Source organism: Myotis yumanensis, unplaced genomic scaffold (genome assembly GCF_028538775.1).
Source record: "Myotis yumanensis isolate MYYU_CA2020_CCGP unplaced genomic scaffold, mMyoYum1.0.hap1 SCAF_3, whole genome shotgun sequence".
Classification (NCBI taxonomy): Eukaryota; Metazoa; Chordata; class Mammalia; order Chiroptera; family Vespertilionidae; genus Myotis; species Myotis yumanensis.
In genome coordinates, this window is record NW_027223754.1 from 210,888,625 (window position 1) to 210,912,244 (window position 23,620).

General features: G+C 49.4%; 3 protein-coding genes across 5 annotated transcripts; 2 read left to right on the forward strand and 1 right to left on the reverse strand.

Annotated features, from left to right (window-relative positions):
• Window positions 1-2,635: 2,635 nt before the first annotated feature.
• Window positions 2,636-7,283, forward strand: PHETA2 (PH domain containing endocytic trafficking adaptor 2). 3 transcript variants are annotated; one of them, XM_070411230.1, is made up of 4 exons: window positions 2,636-2,782; window positions 4,230-4,313; window positions 4,861-5,471; window positions 7,193-7,283. In XM_070411230.1, the coding sequence occupies exons 3-4, from the start codon at window positions 4,874-4,876 to the stop codon at window positions 7,264-7,266; spliced, it is 672 nt and encodes a 223-aa protein (XP_070267331.1). In that variant the 5' UTR covers window positions 2,636-2,782; window positions 4,230-4,313; window positions 4,861-4,873; the 3' UTR covers window positions 7,267-7,283. The 3 variants fall into 3 exon arrangements, with proteins under 3 accessions (XP_070267331.1, XP_070267330.1, XP_070267329.1); XM_070411229.1 differs by lacking the exon at window positions 7,193-7,283 and having other exon boundaries at window positions 4,197-4,313; window positions 4,861-7,166; XM_070411228.1 differs by lacking the exon at window positions 7,193-7,283 and having other exon boundaries at window positions 4,861-7,166.
• Window positions 7,284-7,400: 117 nt separating this feature from the next.
• On the forward strand, window positions 7,401-11,461 carry SMDT1 (single-pass membrane protein with aspartate rich tail 1). The gene is made up of 3 exons (XM_070411232.1): window positions 7,401-7,697; window positions 9,816-9,956; window positions 11,223-11,461. The coding sequence occupies exons 1-2, from the start codon at window positions 7,512-7,514 to the stop codon at window positions 9,951-9,953; spliced, it is 324 nt and encodes a 107-aa protein (XP_070267333.1). The 5' UTR covers window positions 7,401-7,511; the 3' UTR covers window positions 9,954-9,956; window positions 11,223-11,461.
• Window positions 11,462-12,524: 1,063 nt separating this feature from the next.
• NDUFA6 (NADH:ubiquinone oxidoreductase subunit A6) lies at window positions 12,525-17,998 on the reverse strand. The gene is made up of 3 exons (XM_070411231.1): window positions 17,842-17,998; window positions 13,424-13,539; window positions 12,525-12,730 (listed from the first exon to the last, which is right to left on the reverse strand). The coding sequence occupies exons 1-3, from the start codon at window positions 17,978-17,980 to the stop codon at window positions 12,599-12,601; spliced, it is 387 nt and encodes a 128-aa protein (XP_070267332.1). The 5' UTR covers window positions 17,981-17,998; the 3' UTR covers window positions 12,525-12,598.
• Between the last annotated feature and the right edge of the window lie 5,622 nt (window positions 17,999-23,620).

Genomic DNA, 23,620 nt, shown 5'->3' on the forward strand with positions numbered 1-23,620 from the left:
ATGTCTGTTCATCTCAACCTGGAGCAACAGCCCTCACAGCTTTACAAATCCCCACCTACACATTCTGACCCTACCCCCTACTGCTCCCGCCCCCCGCCCCCAACACACCGCTGCCCAGCCCTGGCCTCCTTGCAGTTCCTCAAACGCAACAGGCCTCAGAGCCATTGCACTAGCTGCTCCCTCTGCCTGGAGTGCTCTTCGTCCAGATACTGGCATGACTGGCTCTATCATTTCCTTTAAGTATTTCTCAGACGTCACCTTCTCAATGAAGCCCACCCTGATTATCCTGTTTAAAACTCAACCTCCCCATTCCCACAATTTCCTCTCCCTTACCATGTTCTATGTTTTCCACACCATGTATTACCTTCTAACTCATTTATTATGGTTTATATTATTAATTGAATAAGATTTAGCGAGGGATATAGATAATACACAGGAAATAAAAGCATGAGTGTAGGCAAGTTTTCTATCGTGGTTAGTGCTACAATGAACACACAACCCTGGGATGTGATAGACTTGAGAGTAGGTGAAAGGGTTCAGAACAGGCCTCCCTATGATGTGCTACTTTAGCATGTGGATTATTTTGAGCTGAAGGCAACGCAAACTCTGTAGGCTCAGGAGAAACTTCTGCACCCCCACAACTACCTAGAAGAATTTAAATGAGGAGCCTTGCCCGTGATAAGAGTTAATACCAGATATAACGTTTTATGGCCTATCTCTATGGCAGGGCAAACATCTGCTCTTCTTAATCAATCTGTGAATTCTTATAGCTCTCCTCCCCTCTGAAGCGCCAGGCCTCTTACCACATTCCTTAGCTCAGAATATCATGGACACCTTATTTTACCTTTCTGGCTCTGAACCTCTATGTATGTGGGGTCTCTGAATCTCTTAGGGATGTGGGGTTCCTGTATGTACGAATGTCACTAAATTTGGTTCTTTTCTCTTGTTAACCTTTCTCATGTTGATTTACTTATTTGACCAGCAGAAAGAACCTAGAAGGGCAAAGGAACTTTTCTTCCCTTCCCACATAGACTTCTTTACCGGTATGTCAGGGAGGAGACCTTTGAGCTGAGACATAATTGGTATGAAGGAGTCCAGAGGAGGTAGAGCTGAGGGGTAGGGATGAGCAGGAAGAGCACTCTGGGCTGCAGGTACTGCAAGGGGGACAGCTCTGAGGTGGGAACAAGTTCGCAGACATGGTTTGAGCTTACTGGCCTCCAGGGACATCGGGAAATCCCAGCCTCCTGCATTTGGGGGGCAGGGGTGGGGACGGGCAGCAAACGTTATACTTGAAGACTGATTCTGTCTTTGCCAACAATTTATTTATCACAGGTTCATTGTGGGAATTACAATAATTTCAGAAGCCAATAGCATATCTCTTAATAAACCATACTCCAAAAAAACACGACAGATTAATCACACTAATGTTCCAGGCAAGGGTAGGCGAAGGAACAATGTCCGAATTTAATATGAGGCGTGTCTTTTTTACAGGAGGACACACTCTGGAGAATCAGCAACCAATCAAGAAGCTGATTTCCAGCCCTAACCGGTTTGGCTCGGTGGATAGAGCATGGCCTGCGGACTGAAAGGTCCCAGGTTCGATTCCGGTCAAGGGCATGTACCTGGGTTGCAGGCACATCCCCAGTAGAAGGTGTGCAGGAGGCAGCTGATCAATGTTTCTCTCTCATGGATGTTTCTAACTCTCTATCCCTCTCCCTGCCATTCTGTAAAAAATCAATAAAAATATATTTTTAAAAAAGAAGAAAAAAAGAAGCTGATTTTCAGCTGCCAGCACAAAAGTAAAAGTCCCCTTGCTGCTAGAGCACCGTTGCTAGGGAACCAAAAGGCCAGTGTTAGTTGGGAGGCTGTGTGTGCTGCTCTGAGGGTTATCACTTCTGAGCCCGCCGCAAGGTTTACCACCACCACCCCCCACCCCCACCCTCAAGAGTCACCGGTAGGAGCAAATGTCGCAAGGGTCTTTGGAGAGTTTTTACGTTACAGAGCGTCGCTTTGCCCAAACCGACACTCTCCAATAGTCCTCCCATTCCTAGTATTTACAGTCAATGTCCCCTTTTCATAGCTGCTCCTCCAGGGGCCTTAAGGACCAGCCCCCAGCAGGCCCGTCAGCAGCTGGGCTGCTGGCTGCTTCGGGACTCCGCATGTAGAATGATGACCTCCTGACTTCATACTTAGATCAAAGCAACTTTTTGGGGGTCATCAACAAGTGGATTAAAACAACTTCACTTAAGTCATAAGCAAGCGGATTGACCTGAAATCATATTAAGCAAACACGCAACACAGGCCCACCCGCTGGGCCGGACCCAGGCGGAACCTGGGGGGGGGGGGGGCGGGGGGAGGGGGGTTGCAGGCCATGGGAGTGGCACAAGGGGAAATAGAAAACCCCAGAAGCAAAGACCTGGTGACTCCAGGGCCCAGTTGCGTGGCCAGAAAGCTCAGCCGGGCCTTGCGGGCTGAGTAGGAGCCCGCCCAGAGGAGGCGCCGGGCTGGGCCTCCCGGGCTGGGCCTCTGGGCTCGGCTCTGCGGACAAGTGGGCGGGGCAGGGAGAGGGGGACTGGAGTGGGGAAGAGAAGGCCCCGGAGCCCTCGGGGCGGGGAGGGTGGGGGTGGAGGGGAGGGGTGGGGTGGATGAGTCTGAGGACGGCGGACGGCCTGCGGCGGGGCCCTGGGTTCGAGGCCGCCAGCCACTGACCAGCTCTGTGGCTCAGGCAGGTCCCAGCCTCTCGGGCCTCAGTTTCCTTCCCGCGAAGATCGAGGGGCATCTGGTGAGTCCTGGACGGGCAGGGAGGGGGCAGCGACTCCAGCCGCCTAGGCGGGCCTCCCCGCTGCGCAGCCACGTTCGCAGGGTCCGAGACGGGACCGCCCCGGGGAGCGGCCGCAGCCCGGCACCGGGCCACCCTCCTGGGCTGCGGGAGGAAGCGGCCCGGGGAAGGTGTGGCCCGCGCGGACGTGGCGGGACAGCCCCTGTGCGGCACCGGGAAACCGAGAGCGCGGCGGCGCCGGGGGGTTCCCAGCGCAGCGGCCCCGCCGGCCGGTCGGTCCTCGCCCAGCCCGCTGCTCCTGGAGTAAAAGAATCCGGGAAACCCGGAGCAGCGGCCTCCCGCCGAGAGTGCGGCCGGGATTCGCAGTCCTGGGCGGGCTTTAGGGGGAGCACTCCCCCCGCACGCGGCGGGCGGGGGAGGCCCGTGGGTTCCCGGCCCCGGACCCAGGTGAGGCCGCTTCTCCAGCCACCGTCTCTGTCTCCGCCTCCTCCGCGGACCCCCTTCTAGACCTCCTCCTCCCCATGCCAGGGCCCAGTTCATGTCTCTCTCAGCGCTTATCGTGGCCGGTCCTTACATAAGTTAGTGTTCAATCATGTCCCATGAATACACTATTATTAGTGTTTGCTTACAGTGTCCCCCCCCCCCACCCCCCCGGAGCGCAGGCTGCGGGAGGGAGGCTGTGTGTCGCCCACTGTTGTGCGCCCCGTTACTTCAGCAAATGTTCCTGAGGGCCCCTGGTCCTGTGCGGCGGGTGTGGGGTTATCCCTGGAGCCAAGCCACGGCCCTGTCTGGGCACCCTGAGGCTGGGGTCAGCGAGTCAGCACAGGGAGTCTGTGCGGGATGAAGCAAATGAAAACGGGGGCTGTGGCTGGGCCCTCCTGGGTCAGACCACCTTGGTGGCCAGCAGCAGTTTAGATCATGTGCTCAGGGCTGGCCGCTCAGATTAGGTGATTAGATTAAAACCCACAAGTAAACTGACCAGTGCTACGAGGGCACTTAGAGGGCACTTAACAATGACGGAGCCTCAGAGGGCCAGGAGTTGTCTGTCAAGACAATAGGAACCCGCCCCTTTATTGCTCCTAGGAGCCTGGCCTGGGGAGGTGGTTTGGTGGTGGTTTACCAGGGGCCTGGGCGGGCTTCCTGGAGGAGGCAGTGGTTTCACTGGGCACCAAAGTCAGAAGAGCTCTCATCCTTTAGGACTGTGGTCGGCAAACTGCGGCTCTCGAGCTACATGCGGCTCTTTGGCCCCTTAAGTGTGGCTCTTCCTAAGCCTCAGGAGTACCCTAATTAAGTTAATAACAATGTACCTACCTATATAGTTTAAGTTTAAAAAATTTGGCTCTCAAAAGAAATTTCAATCGTTGTACTGTTGATATTTGGCTCTGTTGACTAATGAGTTTGCCGACCACTGCTTTAGGTAGGTTGACCGGGTCTGAGAATTATTTTGCAGGCGCGCTGGAAATCACGTGGTCAAGTGGTTGAGCCTTGTGGCCAGACCAGAGAGGCCCCTGCCTCCCCCTAGGAAGCTCTGCTGGTAAGTGCGTCATCGCCACGACTTGTCCCCAGCAGGTGTGAGGGGACAAGGAGGCCAGGCTGTGCTCCTGCTGGCCATGTGGTTGTGTGCAGTTCACCTTCACTGCTCCCTGCCTCAGTTTTCCATGAGTCAGGAGGGTCATGCCCTGGGGGTCTGGCCTCAGGGTTGGCACTAAGGGGTCCCCAGATTAGGGGATGGTTTAAGCACAATGGTTTCAATGGATGTGGGGTCCATTTCAGCTCAGCTGGGCCGGTTCCTTTGGATTTTAAAAAGCTGCGTCAAAACCCTGCCATACCTCCTGGTCCGATACGATCACATTCTCCTTTGAGTCCTCTGACGGCCAGTGTATTTCAACAACAACCCGTGAGAGAAAGGCAGGGAGACTAGCTATTTTCACAGATGAAGCCACTGAGAGCCGCAAGCAAACAGCAAGGGAGTAGAGGCCACAGGGCTGGGCCCAAGCCTCCTCCAGAGCCAGCACCCTTCCCCACAGGGACACGGGAGCTACCTCCCTCTCTGACCCATGGCCGCCTCTCTTGCCTCACAGTTCCTATGGAGCCATGAAGCTGAACGAGAGGAGTGTGGCCCACTATGCACTGAGCAACTCCCCAGCGGACCACAGGGGCTTCCTGCGCACTTGGGGGGGCCCAGGGACTCCACCCACCCCCAGTGGCACTGGCCGAAGGTGCTGGTTTGTCCTCAAGGGCAACCTGCTGTTCTCCTTTGAGAGTCGAGAGGCCCGGGCCCCTCTGGGGCTGGTGGTGCTGGAGGGCTGCACGGTGGAACTGGCCGAGGCTCCCGTGCCGGAGGAGTTTGCCTTCACCATCTGCTTCAACGCCCCCGGTGTGCGTCCATACCTGCTTGCTGCTGATGGACCGGCAGCCCAGGAGGCCTGGGTGAAGGTGCTGTCCCGGGCAAGCTTTGGCTACATGCGCCTGGTGGTGCGTGAGCTGGAGAACCAGTTGCGTGATGCCCGCCAGAGCCTGGCCTTGCATCGCCACTCATCCTGGAAGGCCGGTACCAGCCCCTGTAAGACCCAGCCTCCTGACCAGTTGTCTCGGGGCCTGGAGAACGGCCACACCCTCTCCAGGGATTACAGCCCAATGGGCTTGGTGGAAGCAGGGGGCAGCAGGCCAGCAGGGCGGAGCTTGGCAGAATGTGAGTTGCAGGGCCCTGCCAGCCTCCTCCTAGGCAGGGGCCAGAGCCCCGTGTCCCCTGAGACCTCTTGCTTCTCTACCCTGCACGACTGGTACGGCCAGGAGATCCTGGAGCTGAGGCGGGGGTGGCAGCAGAGGGCCCGGGGGAGCCAGCTAAAATGTAAGCAACAGGATAAGCCCTGAACCTGGACCCTTTGGGTGCTGCCCTTGTCCTGCTGGTCAGGACACTGGGGCCAATTCTTTTTTTAGGAGTTTGATGTTTACTTGTTTTCAAAGTTGCTTTTTTTTGAGGGGGTTTTCCAGGTTCCAGATCCACCCTCATACCTGGAGAGGCCTGAGGAATCATTACTTGTATCCCCTTTATTTCCTGAGGCCCAGAGAGCAAAGGTGGCTTGGAGGGTCCTTTGGTGGGAGAGGGCCTTCAGCCACCACAGAGGGATGTACTCTGCTCAGAAAGTGCTGGAGCCCCGTCCTCTCTCTCCTTCTGGCTGTCCTGGTGCTGGGTGCTGACCCCGGAGGGACTGGTAGCTTTTACGTCAGCAGAAATCCTGACTGCTACGCAGCTGCCAGCTCCTGGGTCTGCAGAGGGAAGCCGAAGAGGTGGGCAGGCAGTGTGGCTCCCCAGGGACAGCCCGTTTGGTGTGGTTCTCAGTCTGGGCATTCTAGGAGCTTGGGCACAGGACTGCTGGCACCTTGTGATAAACCCTCTCCGGCCTGGGCTCCCAGAGGGGTGTTCCAGCTCCTGGAACCACCTGGGAACTTGTTCACAGTCCTGCTTGTCACCCAGGATGCACCTGCCAAGACCCTCTCATTGCCACTCTCCCTAGCAGGCCAGATGTCTTCTTTTTCCATTTATTCTGGGAGGCACAGTGGCTTGCTCTATAGAGCCAGAGGCCTGACGAGGCTGATGCCCGACGGGCATGGTGGCAGGGGCCAGATGGGAGATGCAGAGACTGCGCAGAGCACACCCCCACCCCCGACGCACACAATCTGTCCCTTAGCCTCTGTCACTGGGGCCTGGGCAGCCTGACCAAGGCCCAACTAGGCCTAGAGCAGTGGTTCCCAGCCTCTTTTGGCCACGCCCCACCCGAGCATCTCTCAAATCCTGATGCCCCCGTGACATATAATTCTTATTATTCAAAAAGTGAACTCTTATGTACGTGGAGGAAGCCTAGAAGGCCATTAACTTGATCTAAACAAGGTTCCAAAGAACATGGCATCATGAAAGAAAAAAAATAAAAGAACGAAAGGACAGTAGATATACTGAGGAAGAAATTGTTAAAAAAAAATGAAACTATATGAAAAAATAGCAAATAAAGTTTCAAAACATAATAGAGAACTGAAATGCATAAATGTCACAATATATATTTATAGACTGTATACGATGTCCCTAGAACCTTAAGAAATGCAAAAAAATCACTGATAACTCTCGCATTGGCCCCCTGTGGGGCGTGTGCCCACGCTGGGAACCACTGGCCTAGAGGCTGAGGCTGAGGCTGAGCCTCCAGTAAAAGCCAGGAGGCTGAAACTCGGGTTCAGGGTCCGGGACCTCTTCCCACCCGACTTGTTTCCAAAGAGGAGGGGCCGCCTCCCCAGCCCTAAACGGAAGCGCCACAGCCTTGTTTTATATAGACATTCCAGGCTTTTATCTTTCTTATTGTTACAGTAATTTTTGTACGATTAAAACACTACGTTCTTTTCTACTCATCTCGGTTACTCAAGTTTATTTCAACAATCGCCTGAGGGCTGCTCTGCCGAGCTCCAGCTGGCCGGGGTGGGAAACGGAAAAAACCTGACGAGTCCCCCGCACCGACCCTACTCACGGCCCGCCTACCGCGCCGGGGCTTCGGCGGCGTCCTCGTGACGTCACGACGTCGGGCTGGCCCGGGACAAACGCCTCCCTCCCACCGCAACTGGAACTAGGCGCACTGCGCGGCTGTGAGGCTGGGCCTCTCATCTGCTCCGAAAGCCTCGCGAGGCTTGGGGCAGCGTTCTTTGTGAGGGCGTCGCCGGGGCCAGGCGCTGGGGTCCGTGTGCCGGGATGGCGTCCGGAGCGGCTCGCTGGCTGGTATTGGCTCCTGTCCGATATGGGGCTCTCCGGAGAGGACCGAGTTTGAAGAAAGATGGAGATATCTCCGCCGGACGGGGCGGCTCAGGTCGGAGCCTGGTACCGTCGAGGTCAGTCATCGTTACTCGCAGCGGCGCCATTTTGCCCAAACCGGTGAAAGTGAGTGTCTGCCTGGAGGCGGGGCAAAGGTGCCGAGGCCAATCGTAGTGGGGAATGTGTGCGGGTCGACTTTGATTGATAGGAGCAGTGGCCAATCAAACGGCCGCCTTAGGCCGGAAGACGGATCAAGGACGAAGTTTTGCGCTAATGCGCTAATTTTGACTGGTGGGAGGTGGGGTTAGGTCCCGGTGCTGAGCTGGGTGTACGTAGAGACTGAAGATGGGGGCGAGAACTGAGAAAGAGCATTTTGCACTAGCTTCTTTAGGAGCGCGGTGTCTAGATCCATCTCTGGTGCCAGAGGACTCGGCTTTATGAGTCCAATATAGACAGATCCTGTAACCTCTGCCCGTCTACCTCAGAGTTGATGTAAATGAAGTGTAGGTGGGACGGGACTACCTTTTTTTATGAGTTTGGACTTACTCCTTAAGTCATGTGATTTAAAGTCCTGAGAGGTGTGCAGGAGATTATTACCATCCAGGTTTTTACCAATGAAGAAGGGCTGGGACGGAGGTGGTGGTGGGGGCGGGGGGCGCGGGGCGGACAGAATAGTGTCCAAAGCTAGCAGCTCAGCTTGGTCCTGGAAACTGGTTTCCTGCTGGTACAGCCTCCATCAGGTCCTATTTTTCCATCACCGAATGCTTTCACATGCCCTCAGTACCCGGGGTTTCCTAAGTAAAATGTAAACAGTCCCTTATACCAAAGAAGTTTGCTTTTTGACTCCCAAAACTGGGGGCGGGGGGGGGGGGGGGTGGCTACAAAACAAAAATTCTTTTTTTTTTTTTTAAATATATTTTATTGATTTTTTACAGAGAGGAAGGGAGAGAGATAGAGAGTTAGAAACATCGATGAGAGAGAAACATCGATCAGCTGCCTCCTGCACATCTCCTACTGGGGATATGCCCGCAACCCAGGTACATGCCCTTGACCGGAATCGAACCTGGGACCTTTCAGTCTGCAGGCCGACGCTCTATCCACTGAGCCAAACCGGTTTCGGCAAAACAAAAATTCTTAAAAGCTAGGCTGGCCTATGCCAGTTCACACAGACAGGTGAGTTCAGGGCTGTTTCCTAGCAAGACGCAGGAAGGTGCAGGGTGCGTGTTGGGGAAGAGATGCCTTATAAAAAGGCATAGCTGAAAAAATGTTTGAAACTCCATAGGAAAATACAAGAGGAAATGTTGAGATTTTACAAAACAACCCAGTCCATTTAAAAAGCTAGACTTTCAGTGTAAAATATATGCTCACTTTTCAAAACACACCTGTTTCTAAAATTTAATGTGGTGAAATCAAATTTGTCATTGGGAAACCTGTTACTTCAAGAACTCTAAAGAATATCCCTTCACTGTACATCTTTTTATAATCCATTTTCATGTATTTAGTGTCTCCAAGTAAAACTGAACTTTACTTCCAGAGTCCAGCCCTCTTAGTACTTTCTCACCTGCTTCTCTATAGGTATCTGTAAATAATTACCATATTGTGCTCCAATTTTTACTTACTTTTATTTTAAAATATATTTTTATTGATTTCAGAGAGGAAGGGAGAGGGAGAGAGAGAAATATCAATGATGAGAGACAGTCATTGATCAGCTGCCTTCTGCACACCCCCCACTGGGGATCAAGCCCACAACTTTGGCAGGTGCCCTGGCATGTGTTCATAGGTCGAAGGTCAACCACTGAGCCACACTGGCCGGGCTTTATTTTTTAATCCTCACCTAGGACATGCTTATTGATTTGAGGGGGGGGGGGGTGGGGGTAGAGAGAAACATCGATGTGAGAGGTAACATAGATTGGTTGCCTTCTGTAGGTGCCCTGGCTGGGAATCAAACCCACAACATTTCAGTATACGGACGGCGCCGGAGCCACACCAGCCAGGGCATGTGCTCCAGTTTTTAGATGTCCAGAATACCTTTATCTTTCCTCTCTGGTATCCACTTTGATGGCCATAAAATCACTTTATCTCTTCTTCTAATTTTTGCTCTGAATTTTCCCAAGGACTTTAAAATCAGGTTGTTCATGATGGGGTTGGTGTCCCTAAGAGGGAAGGACCCTGGGGGGCCAGGCCTTCTGTAGTCCTGCCACGGTGGGCCCTGGGGCTCACAGTCACCACTCTGACCCTCTGCAGATGTCCTTCGGCCTCCTCCGTGTGTTCTCCATTGTGATCCCCTTCCTCTATGTCGGGACGCTCATTAGCAAGAACTTTGCCGCTCTACTTGAGGAGCATGACATTTTTGTCCCAGAGGACGATGATGACGATGACTAACAGGTAAGACTTGCTGTTCCCCCACATGGCCCAGGAGCAGGCAGGGGGTGGGGTCTGAACCGGTAGTTTGGCCTGGTGGACACTTGAAGCAGAAGTGCAGACCTTTAATGAATTGACTCATTTGGTGGCTAATGTTTTTGCCTTTTCTCTGTTGGATGAGGGAAACTGTCTTATTGACTTATAAATTCACTGGGGTTTCTTCCAACTAGGTTGGACCACAGCCAGACTGTCTGTCTAATTTAATCTCTTATCTATTTATTTTTATCCTCACCCGAGGATATGTTTTTATTAATTTTTAAAAGATAGAGGAACAGTGTGAGAGGAAAATAATCAGTTGCCTCCCGTACCTACCCCAACTGGTGATCCACAAGCTAGGTATGTGTTCTGACCAGGAATCGAACCTGCAACCTTTGGTTGTACAGGACAACACTCCAACTGAGCCACCAGCCAGGGCTCATTTGCCCTTTATGTATCTCGTTCTCACCACCTCAAAATTTTCTCTACAGTTTAATATGCCTTACACACCCATCACAGCTTCATTTTAGTGCTTCAAATTGAAATTTAGAAACTAGATTCTCACCATGGACAGCTATGGTTACCAAGCTCTGCACCAGCACAGCCTGTACATGGTCACCACTGCTCATAGACCCTTTCCCCAGTACATGTCCCATTCAGCTTCCTTGTGTTGACTTCTGGTGCTCTGATATGTGTGTGGCTGCATTATTGTCATAAAGACACTCCTGATTCTTTAGTCTGGCATTCAAGGCTTGCCATGATCTGGTCACACCTATTCTAGCCTCATCTTCATATTCCCAACCACACACCTATCCCTAGTACTCACCATTTCTTGAATTACTCCCAAGCATTGGCTCATTGTTCCTCCCACTTAGAAGGCTATGTCCCACTGCTCCATTTCCACCAGTTCTTCATTATCTTTGATAAAGTCTTCCCACATTCCTCCATTTGAAAGTGACTGCTCCTTCTGACTGGCCAGTACCTCTCTGTTGACCCTCCATATTCGTGTTTAAACACATACACCCCAAAACTCTACTATTCTATGAGCTTCTTGCTGGCAGGGAACATGATTTATACCTTTAGGGCCCCCATGCCTGGTCTGTGGTGAATGCTTAGTAAATGTACGAATGAATAACTAAATTTACTCAAAACCGCCTCTCTCCTGTTTGATAGAAGCACTCTGGAATTCTCTTTCAGTATGTGGATGAAGGGCTGCTCTGCTGCCCAGTTCACTGCTACTTTCCTTTCTTGCAGGTCATGAAGTTTGGGAAAGAGAAAGCCCTCCCTGAATCAAGACATGGCGATGCTCACAGCCTTTCCTCCTTGCCTATCAGCAGAAGGGACTAGGGAAAGCTCTCAGCCTCCCAACTCCAGTGAAGCCTCCTGCAAGGCTCATGCCCACAGCCCTGTGTCCCAGGCTCTGGGAGGTTCCCCGAGATGTGCAATCCACTGAGCATAACCAGATGATGAATAAACATGACAAATAACAACTATGTATGAGTGAGTGATGGCTGGATTTCTCAGTATGAGTAGGTTCTAGCTGTTGTAGTTTCTTGTCTCTGCTGTTTGTTCTCTAATAGGCCTTTGATTTACAACCCAGGGTCTCCAGGCCCTTATGGATCCATAATTATGGGGCCTGGCACCTATTTTCATTATTTACAAAACCCCAACAGAAACTCTTTTCCCTCAGTAAAGCTGTACAGGCCAACTAAACCCTCAAACTTTGTGTGGAATAACACTGGCTAATTGTCACATGCCAATCTATCATGGCTTTGGTTGTTAGTTTAAAAGTACAAAATATTAAAATGATTATTTTAAAACTTGGTTTTTTAGATGAAAATAGGATCTTGGTGCTGAAAAATTTGGGAATCCTGAGGGTGACTATATATTGAACCCCCTTTTCCAGCTTTTATACCGTCCAGTGAAGGAAAGAAGACTGCTGTCCAAAGCAGAGATCACTTCTTTTACCTGGTCCAACATTTATTGTTACTTTAAAGCTGCAGCCGTTTGCAAAACAGTTGGAATATTTGTTCTCCGGGTGTGCACTGAACATCTGTGTCCCTAGTGGGGAGCCTAATTGAGTAGGAAGTTAATTTCATTTTAAAGACCCGTGCTTGTTGTAAATAGAGAGTTAGGCCTCTGATCAGCCACTTTCTTCAAAACCCAGGGGAAAATAGCCCGTTTGTGTTCTCTACTTCTGTGCCTTAGTGCTGCTCTCATCCCTCTCCGACAGCAAGAGCTGGCTAATTTTGGATAATCTGTGTGGTGACACTAACCATCCAATCCTGGAGGCTGTGGAAACACAGCTACATTAACGAAGTCATCCAGCCGCATACCCAGTATGACAGTTTCTCAACAGATGGCCTTGTATTTCCTGTTTACCACATGCAAGGCTCTGGGAAGAGAATCCACTGTCATTTATAGGCAACCCCACACTTCAGGAAAAGGGAACGAACAGGTGGTGTGTACATGCCTACCCCACTTGTTCAGGCAAAAAGTGAGAGACTGCAGAAACGGAGCTTCCCATTGGTTCACCAATGGAATCCTACCACGAAGTGACCATCATATACTGGGTTTATTTGTACTATAAAGTATTTAAATATCAACATGTACTTTCCCACTGAATGACTTCATGGGTCGTGGCCAACATAGAACTTGGACAGGAAATCCTTTGGCCTTGGAGTTTCTGTTTCATGGAAGAACCGCATAACGTGTGTCCGCTGCTTCCACACTTTAATAGTTTCCTCCAGTTCCATCTTTCCCTGCACAAGTGAGGGGAGAGGTCTTCAGTCAGAGTGGTCCAGTGAAAGGAATACAACACCAAAGGCCAGGATTCTATTTTCTGCTCTGACACTGACTTGAGTCACCTTGGGTAAGTAACGTACTCTGTCTAGACCAGTTTCTGCATCTGAAAACAGGTGTTGGACTAAAAGACCTCTGAGGGCTTTCAAATGTTCTTTAACTGGCTGGCTGGTCTAAGGAGAGACTTCCAGGTCAATGGGCCCCTGCCCCATGACGCCTAAGCTGACAGGCTTAACTTATATTTCTGCTTAACATGCTAAAGCTCCCTCCTATTGATGCTCATGACTGATCAGAGACAGAATCAGGGCCAGGATTGGACCCCAATTACATAGGACTCAGCCAACCGGCCAGCCTCTTCCAGCTGTAAGCTGGCAACCAGGTGAAGCAGTAACCTCTAGGGAAGGGTTGAAGAAGAGCTCAAACTTTCACCCCTATACCTTTTTTTAGTTATAAAATGCAAGCCCTGATGGGTTTTCCCTTGAACAATCTTATAATCTCTTTAATCAGGTGATAACCTCCAAGTTCATCTGTTCCAGGCAACAGTTGCTGACCCAGCAGTTGCTTTTTAAATTTGGAAACAAAGTGTTCATCTGGGAAGACTGGAGAGCTCTGGGCAGGTTGGGTTTTTAAATCGGTCAGGGAGGGTCAGTTACCTTAATGACCAGAAGATCAACCACTCTGGGGTCTGTGACGTGGGCATTCTTCATAAACATTTCTCGGACTTTATCCCGTCCCTGTTTCACAGAGATGTCTAGCTGGAATAAGTTCACTAAAAGAAAACATGACCAGGGTAGAAATCATATGGTTAAAACATGTTTTTTAAATTTTGATCTATGGATATTCATTAAACACATAGAGGTTGCCCATTCAATTTACTTACCAAATACTAGCCTGACCCCAAGCTAGGTCCTTGAGGATGTGAAGTGTGAGACTGCCCTCAAAGAGCTTATATTTTGTTTGGGGAGATAAGGCCACTGCATTTGAAGGGCAGTAAGAGCATAGGTCAAGTGTATGAATGACCTGGGTTCAAATTCCATCTCTGTCACTTACCAGCTCTATATCCCTGTGTACGTTAACTTCTCTGTGCCTGAGTGCACTTATATATGAAGTGAGGACAATAATAGCACATTTAACTCCAGAGCTGTTGGGAGGATTCTAACAATGCGAGATGCTTAGAACAGTGCCTGGCATGGAATAAATCCTCAATAAATGTTAGTATTATTATTATATGGAACATTTGCCAAAGATAACAGGTTGGAATTAAGGTAAAATGGTGTGGTGTAGGTTTGTGCACTACACAAACTTAGAGTTGAGGGAGACTGCTGAGGGTTTGTGCAGGCAGGGAAGGCTTCGATCCAGCTGGCACTACCATGTTAGGTTACCGGAGGAAGAAGAGAGAAGTTTGACATAAGTCCTGTTCTCTTGGTTGTAAATTCTAATGAGAGGAACTGCTACCCATGAATGCAAACATGAAATCACAAGATTCAGCAATCCCTGGTTAAATATGTGCCTAAAACAGTGGCAGAGACTCAATGACCTAGACTTCATGTGAAGCACATGGATGGCCTTTGAAAATTAGATTGCAGTCATTTGTATTCCCATCCCGGGCAGTCAGCCTGCAGTGGATCTGCTGATGACAGAGCCTTGTGTGGTAGGTGCAATAAGGACAGAAGGGGGCCCACCAGCTGAATGCAAAGCACAAACGAGGCTCTCAGGATAGGCTGGGCAGTGTGCTCATTTGGTGAGGTGCCTGGTGTTGTGGTCATTCCTGCGACATGTCCATTCCACTCTACAGAACTGTCACAACCAGCTCTGAAAACCACTGTTGAGAGCTAATTAGTGACCGACTGAATGAATAATAAAGCTTGACTTTTTAACTATACTCATAACTTAGTGACAGAAAAACAAAGCTTCTGCTGAGGAAATGCTATGCCATGCTGCAAAGACAGTGTTTCTGACCCACACATGGAATAAATACACGATAGCAGAAATCGAACAGGAGAAACTGCATCCCAGCTTCATAGGTCAGTAAGTGTTCACAGAACGGAGAGGACTGAGGATCAGACAATAGAAAGAACTCCGTATCCAGTGGTCGCTGGAGCAGTTTCCCATGGGGAGCCAATTCTACGCATCTCCCCAAATCTGCTGCCTTCGCTGCCTTCACTTCCATAGCTTAACATCAACTGGGGTGGGAGTATTTACACCGCGGAGAACAGAAAACATTATACATCTAGGTTTCCCTCCAGGGAGTTGGCTGTTAAAACACTATCATATTAGGAATTTTAGAAAATGGTAAACAAAGGGACAATAAGAGACACAAAAATAAATGTAAACTAGTGTGGACCCTAGAATTTAGAATCTTACCACTTGGGATGGGGGGAGGAGTGAGGCCTAGAGCGGCGGTCGCCAACCGGTGGTCCTTGAGGTCCGAAAGGTTGGCGACCGCTGTCCTAGAGCACTGTGGGGACTTGCCTGAGGTCATACTACTGGTCCCTGGCAAACTTGGGCCTGGAATCCAGGGTGTTTCTTGAGTTGTTTTAAAATTTACAATTGGCACTCTTTGAAGGAAAGAAATATGAAGAACCTTCCCTTGCTATCAGTATAACCCTTGCGTCTTTATATTCGATTCCTCACTGTAGGAAAAAAAAACAAGGTGCCCCTAGGCACACCAGGGGAGCTGGTGCCCATCACTCCCATCCTCATGTCCTCCTGAACCACCTGCCAGGAAAATGTCACGTGCACAAATGCAAAGTTTTGCTTACGAAGTCAGTTCATAGATCCCTGAATGCCCATCCTTCCAGGTTAAGAACCTTTGTTCTCAAGAGACATATTCCATTGTCCCAGGCGCCTTCCTGGCATCCTAACCCCTGAACACAACCTTCTACCAGTGAAAAGGCCTTAGGAAGGCAAACAGGAGCAGCCTAAGCTATGGCCTGCTGAATTGTTCTTTGGTCTAAATCAGTGGTTCTCAAACCAGCGGTGACTCTGCTACCCCCTGCCCCTAATATATGGCAATGTCTGGAGGTATTTTGGTTTGTCACAATTAGGGGGGAATGCTCTTGGCATCTAGTGGGTAGAGGGCAGGGATGTTGCGAACATCCTACAATGCACAGGGCAGTCCCCTAAAACAAAGAATTATCCAGCACAAATGTGGCTATTGACAAACCCTGGTGTAAATTTCCACTGTTCCCTACCTCCCACTCCTCCCTGTAACAAGAAAGGGTTCTGGGTACTGTAGGCAAGCATTATGTTTTGAAACATCTGAATTTAACACACAATCCCCATATCTATTATCCACCTGTCCCCTGAAGGCATTTGAATTTACAATCCCTGAACCAGTAGTTCTCTCAAGTTTCTCCTTCCCTAGGATCCTGTGGGTTTAAGTTCTGGTCATCCACAACTTCTCCAAGTCAGCTTGAGGACAGGGACAGTGGGGAGCAGTCACAGTTCCTATCGTTAGAGAACTTCTACAAGGAGGCTTCTGCTAGGGTAAGCCCTATAAATAACAATAGTGATAATAACAACAATAAAACAACAGTAGCAGCCAACATTTAAGGAGTGCCGAGTGCCAGGCCCTATCCTAAGCACTCTAGCTATATTAACCTATTTAATACGGTAACTCTTGGAAGAAGGTACTATTATCCTCATGTGATAGATGAGGAAACTGAGGCACAGCAAGGTGAAATCACTTGCCCAAGGTCACACAGTAAGGGGCAAGGTCTGGAGGCAAGTTCAGCAGCCACCACATTCTACTCCTCACACACAGGTGGCAGTAGCAGCCGGGAAGAGGTGCTATGGTGCTCCAGCTGGCTTAAAAACACCTCCCCTCTCAGACTAGCAGTGATGGTCTGCTTAAAACACACTAAATCAGTGGTTCTCAACCTTCCTAATGCTGCGACCCTTTAATACAGTTCCTCATGTTGTGGTGACCCCCAACCACAAAATTATTTTCGTTGCTACTTCATAACTGTAATTTTGCTACTGTTATGAATCGTAATGTAAATATCTGATATGCAGGATGTATTTTCATTGTGACAAATTGAACATAATGAAAGCATAGTGATTAATCACAAAAACAGTACGTAATTATACATGTGTTTTCCGATGGTCTTAGGCGACCCCTGTGAAAGGGTCGTTCGAACCCCAAAGGGATCGCGACCCACAGGTTGAGAACCGCTGCACTCAATCAATGAAACAAAAGATCCAGGCCCTGACATGAGTACTGACTGCCCCTGACAGTTTAGGGGGCTTTCCCCCAACCTTTCTTTCATAAGGTACAGAGGGTGGGGAGCCCTGAGGGGGATGCCATGATAAGGAAACAAAGACCCTGCACCCTGCAGTTTATATTTAACACATCAGGTGAACAGGCTGGTTCTCTGACATCTCGGTGATTGCAGGAGTTCTGAAGTGGCGGAGGGCAGGCCACAGGGGGTGGAGGGGAGCAGTGGCTAAGCAGACTAGGGCAGGCAGAGACAGCACAGGGAGCAAGGCTTGGAGATGGAGGGGGGCTGGGCAACACCTCACTGACATGGATGACCTTGGGAAAGTCACTTCCCTTCTCTGGTTCAGCTTCTTCTTTTGTGAGAGACGTGGGAACCCGACGGTCGCCCAGCCCTACAAGCCACTCTGCCTATACAGGTAACCTAGGGGCGCTGGACACGGTCTGGGAGCTAGAGTTGCCTTTGGGTTCCAGGTCCAGCAGGCTAGCTCTGGACTTTGGGCAGCCACTTCGCCTCTCCGTGCCTCAGTTCCCTCCCCTACACAGTGAGTACGTCATTGACAGTCCCTGCTCTCCCTCCCGGGGTTTCGTTTAGAATTACCGGGGCGGGGGGGAGGGGGTGGGGGGATGGGAGCCAAAGCGCCGAGGGCGCCTAGGAGCGCGGTAGGGATGCTGGACACAGTTGGTCTGACCCTGGCGCCACTGCCAGGTCGGGTCCACCCAGGCTCGGTGACCCTCCTCCCCTGAAACACGAGGGGGCGCCTCTGCCAGGCCCGAGAGAAATCAGAGGCCGGGAGGGCTGCGACCTTGAGCGGCCGCCTCCGGTGCCCCGCGCACGCCGATGCCTCTCACCAGTGGTCGGCACCTCCCGATACCAGGCGCGGTAGAGCTCGCGCACCCTCCGCTTGGCCTCGTTCATGTCCCGACTGAAAATGGGCTTCACCGAGGTGCTGGCCGCAGCAGCCGCCCGGCGGACGCCGCTCGCCGCCATCTTGCTAAACTAACCACCCCCCCAAACCCCGCCCCCTTTCCACCCGCTAGTGCGGCGAAGGACGAACGTCTTTGCTTATTGGCTAAAATTGAAGGCCACGCCCCTAAATTCTATGGATGGGCGGGAGGGCGGCTGTAGGGCTCTCTGATTGGTCAGGAGGTGGCTGCTGACGCTCGGTTGGTGGCTGCTCACGCTCATCAGCAGAAACGCGAACTTGTCGGCTGGACGTCCTAACGGTCGCCCGACGGCGCCGCCAGGGGGCACTCGGTCCCCAGCCTGGCCGCGTGCCGCCGAGCTGCCTGGTCTCCCAGCGACGCGGCGCTCGCCCGGGGGCGCAGGAGGCGCGCTGGCCTCGCAGAACTTCCCGGGTCGGCTCCCGCGGCCGCGGGTCCGAGGTGGCGGCTGAAGCAGACAATGGCGCCTGGACTGCTGTGGCGCCGGCTTGGCCCTTCTGTGGGGCCACTTTTTCTGCAACTTTTTACCCCCATGAGTCAATTCTTTCGAAGTGCGATACAGATGTGAAAGCGCTTTCCTGGCCTGTGTTTCTCGACGCTTCTCCACAGCCCGGGGAGGTAGGTTCTACCTTCAGCCCCACGTTCGACAAGGTCGTTCGCATCCCAAACTGTGGATTTTTGTGAAACACAGCGCAGAGTTTTGGAGCTGGAGGAGCCTTAGGTTGTCCTTTCCGGGTCTCTCTCTTTTCTGGCATTTTCCTGCCGAGGTTCTCTCTGGGCATGGAGGGGACTAGAAGTGTGAAGGGAAAATAGCAAACAGGACCGGCGGGGCCTGCGCAGGGGCCTGGCCTCTTTAACCTTCTGGATCAGGTGGGTGCTTAGCGTCCCGTTTCACAGGCGAGGAAACCGAGGCGGGCGGAGCAAGGCCACTTGCCGCGTTAGGCCTCCCACCCCACCTCCTGCCCGGGGTTCAGGGTCAGGCACCTTGTGAGCATCGTGGAAGGAGCAGGGGCCGGGCTGAGCTGAGCTCTGGGCCCCGGACCAGCATGGGGGATGGCCCTGCATCTAGCCCACTCTCTCATTTTAAAGGGTTAAAAATGTGGATACTTTATTCTCCTTTTATTTTAAAATTTATTTGTACATTTAAATGAGCTAGACAAAAGAAAGCATGTGACATATAAATGATAAAGCATGATAATAAAACGAAAACTTATGAACCCCAGGTCCCAGCTGAAGAATTGGTAGTCATCAAGGTTTCCATAAAGTACACTATATACCTGGTAACCATTGTTTTAAGTTCTCCAGGCGCATTAACTCGCTTAAGCCTCACAACACACCTGTGAGATGAGTGTTGTTGAACCCATTTTACAGATGAGAAAACTGAGACACAGACTAAGTTACTTACTTAACAGCATTGGGTTGAGACCTAGGTAGTGGCTCCAGAGCCTGTGCTCTACCTCTCATAGCACCGATAGGATGCCTACCTGTGTACCTTAGTCCATGCTCCTGCCTCCTCTAGGTGTAACCACTGTCATGCATATTAATGTTAATATTCCTTTTCATTAAAACAATAAAAGGCTTCTAAAACCACAAGCTGGGATAAAATATCTGCAGATCACATATTCCATAAGGGGCTTGTATCTAGAATATGTAAAAGGCTCTTACAACTCAATAATAAAAAGACAAATAGCTCAATTAAAAATGAGCAAAGGTAAAAAAATAATAAAAAAATAAATAAATAAAATAAAAACGAGCAAAGGTGCTGGGCCAGTGTTGCTTAGTGGTTGAGCGTCGACCATGAACCACAAGGTCACAGTTTGGTTCCCGGTCAGGATACATACAAGAAGCAACCGACGAAGGCATAAATAATTGGAACAACAAATCAATGTTTCTCTCTCTTGCTCTTAAAAAACACACACAAATGAGCAAAGGTGACACCAAGTGCTGATGAGGATGTGAAGTAGCAGGAGCTCTCATTCATTGCTGGTGAGAATGCAAAATCATCCAGCCACTTTGGAAGATAGTCTGGCAGTTTCTCACAAAAGTAAACATACTCTTTTTTTATTATTAAGTATATTTTTATTGATTTCAGAGGGGAAGGGAGAGGGAGAGACCAAAACATGAATGATGAGAGAGAATCATTGATTGGCTGCCTCCTGCATGCCCCACACTGGAGAGCAAACCCACAACCATGACTTCTTGGTTCATAGGTTGGTGCTCTACCACTGAGCCATGCCGGCCGGGCAAAACTAAACATACTCTGAACATATGATCCAGCAATCACACTCCTTGGTATTACCCAATTAATTGAAAACTTATATCCACAGAAAATCTGCACATGGATGTTTATATTCATAATTGCCAGAACTTGGAAGCAACCAAGAAGTCCTTTAGGAGGTGAATGAATAAATAAACAGTGGCATGTGCAGACATTAAGATATTCTTCAGTGCTAGAAAGAAATGAGCTAGCAAGCCATGAAAAGACATGAAGGAAACTTAAATGGATATACCTAAGTGAAAGAGCAATTCTGAAAAGGGTACATACTGTGTGATTCCAGCTATATGACATTCTGGTAAAGGCACAACTATGGAGACAGTGAAATATCATTGGCTGCCAGAGGCTGGGAGGAGAAAGGGATGAATAGGTGCAGCACAGAGGGTTTTTAGGGCAGTGAAACCATTCTATATGATACTGTAGAGGTGGGTACATGCCATTATACATGCTCAGACCCCTAGAGTGAACCCTAATGTAAATTGTGAACTTTGGGTGACAATGATGTGTCAGTGTAGGTTCATTGATTATAACAATGTGTCACTCTGCTGAGGGATGTTGATAGTGGGGAGGCTGTGTGTGTGTGTATGTTGGGGGTGGAGTAAGGGGAAGTCAAAATTATTATAAAAAGTATTTTTTTTAAATAGGCAAAGGATTTGAATAGCTGTTTCTCCAAATTAGATATACAAATGATCAATAAGTATGTGAAAAGACAATATCATCAGTCACCAGGTAAATGCAAGTCAAAACCATAAGATACCACTCACCCACTAGAATGCCTAGAATAAAAAAGATAGATAATAGTGTTAGCGAGGATATGGAGAAATTGGGACCCTTATACATTGCCGGTGGGAATATGAAATGGTGCAGCCACTTTGGGAAAGTCAGGCAATTTCTTAAAAAGTTAAACATAGCCCTAGCTGGCTTGGCTCAATGGATAGAGCATCAGCCTGCGGACTGAAGGGTCCCAGGTTCAATTCTGGCCAAGGGCACATGCCTGGGTTTCAGGCTCGATCCCCAGTTGGGGGCGTGCAGGAGGCAGCTGATCAATGATTCTCTCTCATTGATGTTTCTCTCTCTCTTCTTCTCCCTTCCTCTCTAAAATCAATAAAGAAATATATTTTTTAAAAAAAGTTAAACATAGACTTATTATATGATCCAGAAATTCCAATTCTAGGTATCTACCCAGGAAAAATAAAAACATTTGTCCACACAGACACTTGTATGTGCATGTTCATAGCAGCATTATTCATGATAGCCCAAAATAGAAACAACTCAAAAGTCCATCAACTGGATGGACAAGGAAAAAAGTGTATAAACAAAATATGGTGCATTCATACAATGGAATATTCTTCAGCCATAATGAACCTTGAAGACATGCTAAGTGAAAGGAGCTAGACATAGCAGAAATCAGATAATTCCATTTCTGTGAAGGGTTCAGAAAAGGCAAATGTATACAAGCAGAAAGTAAATTATAGTTGTCAAGTGCTGAGGTGGAAATGAGGAGTGACTGTAGCATGAAGTTTCTGTTTAGGCTGATGGAAATGCTCTAAAATTAGTTTGTGATGCTAGTGCACAACTTTGTAAATATACTAAAATTCACTGACTTATACACTCAAATGGGTGAAGGATAAATTTTATGGTATGTAAATTATCTATATTAATAAAAGGATGATATGCTAATTAGACCGGGTCGACTGGACATCTTCTGGTCCTCCTTCCGGACAAAGCCATGGTGATGGGAGCTGAGGCAGAGGCGGTTAGGGGTGATCAGGCAGGCAGGCAGGCAGAGTGGTTAGGGGCAATCAGGCAGGCAGGCAGAGTGGTTAGGGGCAATCAGGCAGGCAGGCAGGTGAGCGGTTAGGAGCCAGCGGTCCCAAATTGTGAGAGGGATGTCTGACTGCCGGTTTAGGCCCAATTCCTGTGGTCAGACATCCCCCAAGGGGTCCCAGATTTGGAGAGGGTGCAGGCCGGGTGAGGGACCACCCCCACCCCCGTGCACGAATTTCGTGCATCGAGCCTCTAGTACAGTGGTTCTCAACCTGTGGGTCGCGACCCCTTTGGGGGTCGAACGACCCTTTCACAGGGGTTGCCTAAGACCATCCTGCATATCAGATATTTAAATTATGATTCATAACAGTAGCAACATTACAGTTATGAAGTAGCAATGAAAATAATTTTATGGTTGGGTTACAACATGAGGAACTGTATTTAAAGGGCCAGAAGGTTGAGAACCACTGGTTTATGGCCTCTGTGAGATGTGAGCATTTAGGTAACAGGTCTTGCAAGACCAGTTTCTGGGAAAGAGGCAGTGACTTAATTATAGGTTATCAAGAATGTATATTAGGCTACTGGCACAAATTCAGATTGCTAGCCCCCGCCCCCCCCAAAAAAGTCTTATTTTCCCCATCATAATGAGAATTAAAAAATTTATTTATTCATTGATTTTTGAGAGAGAGAAACATTGATTTATTGTTGCACTTATTTATGCATTCATTGGTTAATTGTTGTATGTGTCCTAATCAGGGGTCAAACTCTCAACCTTGGCGTATCAGGATGATGCTCTAACCAGCTGAGCCAGGGTCCTTTTGACTTTTAATTTTACCCATATGTTATTTAAAGGTATGTTGTTTAGTTCCAAATATTTGGGGATTTTTCCAGGGAGTTTCTGTTACTGATTTCTAATTTAATTCCATTGTGGTCAAAGGACTTACTTGAAATAACTAATCTTTTAAAATTTACTGAGACTTGTTTTATGGTTTATCTTAATGTTTCATCTGTACGTGGAACTCGGCATTTGTTAGTTTAACCATCCATAGTTTTGTAATTATTACTTAGCGACATTTACAGTAATTTGGGGATGGTAGAAGATGTTTATTTCATGTCTTCAAGCTCCCCAAGGGCAGGCTCTGTGTCCTGTTACCTTTCTATCCCCTTGGCGTTATTCCTGGCTCCAAAGGGAAGCTCAGCAGACACTGATCAGATGATTGGGTAATACTTAGAAATTGTCAGGCTGTGTTCTTGTTTTTGATCCAGAAAATGTGCTTATTGTATTATGTGACAAGACTGAATCTCACGCCTTTGTGTGTTTGTACAGCGTTGATGGCGTTGAATGGAACCAGAGAGATATCCACAAAGGTGCTGGCTGACTGGTGGGGATGGAAAGCCGCCCTGAGGCAGCTGACCACCTGCACTGGCCCAGGTTGGAGCGGCTGTCCTGTCATAAAGCCCCCTAAGATGTGATGTCACACACAGAGATCACTCTCCCTGCGAAAGGGAGGGGCTGTATTCTGGACTCCTAGCCTTAGCCGGCTCAGTGCCCTTCTCAGAGGAAAGGCCGGCAGGCTGCCTGAACACTGCCATGGTCAAAGGAAAGGTCAAGGTTGGCGTATTTGGTAAGTGGCTCAAAGGCAG

Excerpts from the sequence above, each read along its gene's own strand:
- PHETA2 (XM_070411229.1), top strand. The coding sequence starts at position 4,874 with ATGAAGCTGAACGAGAGGAGTGTGGCCCACTATGCACTGAGCAACTCC.
- SMDT1 (XM_070411232.1), top strand. The coding sequence starts at position 7,512 with ATGGCGTCCGGAGCGGCTCGCTGGCTGGTATTGGCTCCTGTCCGATAT. Across the intron at positions 7,698-9,815 it reads TTTTGCCCAAACCGGTGAAA|ATGTCCTTCGGCCTCCTCCG; the intron begins GTGAGTGTCTGC and ends GACCCTCTGCAG.
- NDUFA6 (XM_070411231.1), bottom strand. The coding sequence starts at position 17,980 with ATGGCGGCGAGCGGCGTCCGCCGGGCGGCTGCTGCGGCCAGCACCTCG. Across the intron at positions 13,540-17,841 it reads TCGGGAGGTGCCGACCACTG|TGAACTTATTCCAGCTAGAC; the intron begins GTGAGAGGCATC and ends GTTTTCTTTTAG. Across the intron at positions 12,731-13,423 it reads TTGATCTTCTGGTCATTAAG|GGAAAGATGGAACTGGAGGA; the intron begins GTAACTGACCCT and ends TCACTTGTGCAG.